Here is a 6,000-nt window from a genome sequence, read left to right on the forward strand (position 1 = left end):
GTTGACCCATCCTTCAACCTAATGTGCCAAATCACTTTAACTGGCTCTGTGTTCATGCCCATATTGTATTTTTATTTCTAAGAAAAAAGCTCAAACCCACTCCTTTCTCTCCTTCAAACTGAATTTAAAATTTAATTATGTTTAGTATCCTCTGGGCACATTTTTAATATTTAATAAACCTGTTTGATGTACAATATCAAGTCTAGTGTACACTGCTCCCTCCTTAATTCCAGAACGTACTGTTCTAAAACAATTTTGAAATCACTTTTGAACTCTTGATCTCGGCCACATCCATATGAAAACTAAAATCCGCCCTGACTATTGCCCTCCCTTTCTGACAAGGTCCTGTTATTTGTTTGCCATAAGCCCCACTGTCTGGTTTTTTTTCTGGATCTTTACCACTCACACAAGTGACTTCGTGCCTTAACATTTCTTCTCTTTTTTCAAACTGTTTCCAACTCAGTTTTCTGAACTTGGGACTTGGGTCTTCCCCTTCTATTGTATGTGTATCATCATTAATTAACAGAACCACCCTCTACCTTTTTTTACTGGCCTCTTTCCTTTCTGAAGTTCTGTCCTCTTCAGGATTCAGTTCCCCATGTCTCTAACAGCTGTCGGATCATACTTAGTTCTATTTGTACTCTCAATTCATCTGTTTCATTATGAATGCTACATGTGTCACATACAGAATCTTTAGGTTTATCCTTCTATTCTTTTTGTGACTTCTAACTTTATCTGTTGATATACACTTAGGTTTGTGCTCTGCAACCTTTCCCGTTATAGTATGTTTATCATTTTCTGTATTAGTACTTTTCTCTTTTGCCTTGTGTTTACTCTTTGATATAGTACATCTTCCGAAATTTGATCCCTTGCCCCCACCCCACTTACTAGTAATGCAGATCACGAAGAATTGATCTCTGTATTATTCAGTTGAAGACCATCCCATTTTTCCCTTGAGCAGATTGTACTTGCTTGTTGTCCTTTCTCCACCAAAGACTAATGAACAACCTCATGGACTCTCCTAAAGGACCCACAAGCCACCAGTGGTTGCTACTGGGTACATGAGCATCATATCATATGATATCAAGTAGTAGTCTCTAGATGTCTGGGAGAACTTTACAACGTGTACCTTTTATGGTTTCTGGTACCAAAGTCAGTGTCAGTTGGCCTGTGCATTATATTCTTTTAGATTTTCTGAAACTGTTTGATACTACCAAGTGGGTTTCTAGGTCATGTCAGAGGGCATTTAAGAGTCAGCCAGTTTGCTGTGTCTCTGAAGTCATACCACAAATTCTCCTGTCTGTGTATTGAAAGTAAAATTTATGTAGTCAAAGAAGTTGACACCACAGAGAAAGGTACTTTGTTCACTCAAGTCTGTGGCTATCAGAAGAAACCAAGTAGTTATTTTTTTTCGGCACTTGGCCCATAGCTTTGTATTCCTTATGCAAGTGTGCATTGAAATAATTCTTCAGTGTTATGAGGGATTCTATGCCTACCAACCTTGCAAGTAGTGATTCGCAAATTCCCAGTTCCTTCTGGGTGAAAAACAAAAGTTTCCTCATATCCCCTGCAGACCTCCTTTTAGTGCTTTAAGGACAAGTTCAATGAATGGCCAAATGCATGGCAGATGCAATGTAATGTGAACAAATGTAAGGTTATCCACTTTTGTAGCAAAAATGAAGGCAAGTTGTTATCTGAATAGTTGTAAAATTGAGGGGGAAATGTGCAATGAGACCTGGGTGTCCTCTGCATCATCAACAACTGATGTGTGACCATAAAGAAGGCATTTGGTAGTGGCAGGGACACCTTGCTGTAATTAAGCAGGGCTTTGGTGAGGCTACACCTGGATTATTGTGTTTTGATCTTATCACTGGAAGAATATTCTGCTATAGAGAAAGTGCAGCAAATGTCAATCAAACTGAGTCCTGGAATGGTGACACTGACTGAGGATTGGTAATCGGTTAGAGACAATATTTACAGATATTCAGAAGAATGAGAGCAGATCTGTTATAAATCTATAAGATTCTAACAGGATTAGACAGGCTAAAAGAAGGAGCGATTTTCCTGATGGTGTGGAATCCTAGAACCAGGGGTCACAGCTTAATGATACAAGATAAATCATTTAGGACTGAGATGAGGAACAATTCTTCGCCCAGAGAGTGGTGATACTGTGGAATTCGCTAGCACAGAGTGCAATCGAGGCCAAAGTATTGTATGATTTCAAGGAGGAGTTGGATATAGCTCTTATGGCTAAATAGATCAAAGGATATGGGGAAAAGCGGGAATAGGCAAAAGATTTGATGATCAGACCTGATAACGTTTATGTCAGGGTTAGTTAAAGGGGCTGAATGGCCTAGGCTGAACAGGAAAAACTTCTTCCCTTATTGGATTGATACCATGGTTCATAAATATAATTTAAAGGGACAAGGTTCGTAGAATCATACAGTGCAGAAGAGGTCCTTTGAAGAGTAGTCTGATCAGGTTGTGATTGTCAGTTGATTTTGTCCTGCATTTTTTTTTTTGGACAGGGCATACCTGGTTAATTTTTCGCATTGTCTGGCAGATTAATGTTGTGACTCTACTGGAGCAGCTTGATTAGGGGCACCGCTGGTTTGGGAGCATGTCTTCAGTAATATTGCCAGTAATATTTTGAGGAACCCATAGCCTTTGCAGAATCCAATTCATTCAACCATTTCTTTATCGTGTAGAGTTAATTGAAATGACTGAAGTGTGTCATCCATTATAATGGACATCTTGGAAAGCGGATGAGATGGTCATGATAACGCAAGTGCTCAGCCTGTCTTTTACACTAATATGCTGGACTCTCCCATCATTAAGGATGGGGATATTTGTGGAGTGGCTGCCACCTGTTAAGTGTTTAATTTTCTGTCACCATCCATGACAGAATGTAGAAGGACTGCAGAGTTTTGTAAATGAACAGAGTGTTGGGCCATGTAAAACAATCAGTTGGTACTTGATGAGTTTTATGGATTGCAAATTTTTTTTCTGTTTTTCACAGATCGACATATCAGGAATCCTTTGAAGACATGCTGATGGGCATGGATGAACAGCTCAAAGAATTCTGTGCCAGGAAGCAGAAAAATAAGGACAGGAAACACAAAGAAAGGGTAATTACTCATAGTTTTAGACACAATTTGGAGCTATTTTCATCAAATCTATTCCAATTATAAACTATATATAATTCATGTCTGGATCTTCCATCCAAATACTATTACTGCTTCAGTTAATGTTATGGTTCTCCTTTACCTATGAAGGAATAATAAAAGAAATCAAGCTAATCTATTAGTGATTCTTGTAATATGGAGTGTTGCTGATTGGTTAGCAAGTGAACTGATTGATGAACCAGTTAACTGATTATTTTAATTGCTAAGCTACTGCAGAACTCGGGACGTTCTGTTCAGCATTTGGTATGATTCTGCAATTGAACATTTGATAAATAATCCTGAAATCGCAAAGCATTGCAGGAATAACCAATTTAGGACTGTCATTTGGGCTCAGTGTGATGGAAGCTCGATATCTTCATATACAGGGCCCTATATGTTTTGTATGTAGTTTGATATGTGTTGTCCCTTTTTAGAATGGGCAAGGTGACCTTGAGGCAGGAGCTAGAGGGGCAGTTCTAAGACTGACTGACTGTGGAGCTGAGAGATGCACAATAAAGTATTCAGTGTTCAAATTTACCTTCCACCTGCCTCATTTTATATTTATGGTTCTAGTGAACCACAATCATAATACAGTACTTTGCAGGAAGATAGAAACTATTTGCACATAAATGTTTCAAATTCTGAATTAAGTTACATAAGAACTAGGAGTAAGCAGTTCAGAATGGTCATAGCTGATCTCAACTTGGACTCTACTCCACTTTCCTGCCTGCTGTCCAAAATTCTTCAAGCTGTTACTAATTAAAAATCTCTGTATCCTCCTTAAATTTAGTCATTGTACCAGCATGCATCACACTCTGGGATAGTGAATTTCACAGTTTTATGACCCTTTGAGAGAAGTCATTGTTCCTCGTCTCTGCGTTAAGTCTGCTACCCCTTATCCTCAAATAATGACCTCTCATTCTAAATGCCCAATAACAGGGAACATCCTCTCTACATTTACTTGGTCAATCCCCTTTCGCATCTTATAGCTCAAGAACGCAACCCAGTCCATCACGAAAATCAGCCTTCCTTCCGTTGACTCTGTCTACACTTCTGCTGTCTCAGGAAAGCAGCCAGCATAATCGAAGACCCCTCCCACTCTAGTTATACTCTCTCGCATCCTCTTCCATTGGGGAGAAGATAGCAAAGCTTGAAAACACATGCCAACAGATTTAAGAACAGCTGCTTCCCTGCTGTTATAAACAGACCTGTCATATATATACAAGTTGATCTTTCTCTGCATCCTCTCTGTAGCTGTAACACGATATTCAGTATTCTGTTCAATTATCCTGGTATACTTGCAAAAGGTATGATTTGTCTGGTTAGCATGCTGTCCAGTACTTTTCACTGTATTTAGGTACATGTGACAATAATAAATCAAATCAAATCTCATTCTTCTAAACTCTAGGGAATATGCCTCTAAACTGCTCAATTTCTTCATAAGACAAATCCCTCATCTCTGGACTCGATCTGATGAGCCTCCTCTGAGCTGCCTCCAATTCAACCTTCCAGATCCCTCTGCACCGAAACATCTGACGTTTCTCTCAATTTAAATAATAAGTTGCCTTTCTATTTGTCCAACCAAAATGATAACCTCTCATTTATCCATGTAAAACTTCATCAGCCTGATTTTGGCCCATTTACCGAACCTGTCCATATCCATTTGTAAATTTCTTATTTCTTCCTTGCAACTTATCTTACCACCTATTTTAGTATCATTAGCAAAGTTAGCAACAGTACTTTCTATCCCTGCATCAGCATCTTTAATATAGATTGTAAATAGTTGGAACCCAAGGACCAAATCCTGTGGCACCCCACTAGTTACATCTTGTCAACCAGAAAACAAACCATTTTTCTTAAGTCTCTGCTTTTTCTTGGTTACCCAATCCTTATCCAACTAATAAATTAGCCTTTGTAGGAGGTGGGTACAATAGTAGTGTTAGTGAGAGAGATATCTGAGAGAAGATGATGGCCCTTACACTGGCAGAGCAGAGAAGGTCATTGACCTTTTTTTTTCAACATTGATGTGTATTCCTCCAAATGCCTGAGATTGCTTTAATCTAGGTTGCAACCTCTGACCAAGCTGGTGTGATGTTGTGGCCTCCATTCCTGGTCCTTTAGGAAGAAGAAGTCTCATCTCTGTGCCACCCTATCCAGACAAACCTCCAGGTCCCTCCCTGCACAGAAGGGTGCCAATTGTACCCCTGTCTACCATGTCTGGGGCAAATATTAGAAATAGTGCCAGGCAGCTTCAGACTGACAGCACCTGTCCAAGTGCACAATGGGCTTTTTTTTTTAAAAAAAAAAAGGCAGCTCACAGTGAGGCTTGTGAATTCCAGGATATCAGTGAGTGTCAAGTTTTCCTGGGACTGGTTAATATGGGGCTGGAATCAAATGTGAGAGAAGCTATAGGAATGGATTAGGTAATTAATGTGGTGAGCTTGATAAGATATGATGGGAAAACTAGTTTGACCACGGAGTGGAAATCCTTCTGAAAGACATGATTCAACTCTGACTTAGCCAAAAAAAATGAATATATCAAGGCTACAAGAGTAGGCCACTTGGCTCTTCAAGCCTGCTCTGCTATCAATAAAATCTGATTTCATTCCTGCAAACCCCTGATAATCTTTTATGTCTTTGGAACTCAAGAATCTATCTACTCTACCTTAAAATTGGTTAAAGATTCTACATCCACTGCCTTCCTTTTGACAAAGGGAATTCCAAAGGCTCTCAATAGACTGAGAGGAAAAGAAAATCCTCATGTTTTAGATGTAACAGTGTGGAGCTGAGGAACACAGCAGGCCAGGCAGCATCAGAGGAGTAGGAAAGTTGACAT

At 39.4% G+C, this 6,000-nt stretch overlaps 1 protein-coding gene across 1 annotated transcript in view; it reads left to right on the forward strand.

Annotated features, from left to right (window-relative positions):
* Window positions 1–6,000, forward strand: part of LOC109911010 (DNA topoisomerase I, mitochondrial-like) — a 105,951-nt gene that overhangs the window by 9,092 nt on the left and 90,859 nt on the right. Inside the window, exon 4 of the mRNA XM_020510244.2 lies at window positions 3,020–3,128. Coding sequence (XP_020365833.2) covers window positions 3,020–3,128 — 109 coding nt within the window. The remainder of the gene's footprint in view (window positions 1–3,019; window positions 3,129–6,000) is intronic.

The sequence above is a fragment of the Rhincodon typus genome, chromosome 4, assembly GCF_021869965.1.
Source record: "Rhincodon typus isolate 14 chromosome 4, sRhiTyp1.1, whole genome shotgun sequence".
NCBI lineage: Eukaryota > Metazoa > Chordata > Chondrichthyes > Orectolobiformes > Rhincodontidae > Rhincodon > Rhincodon typus.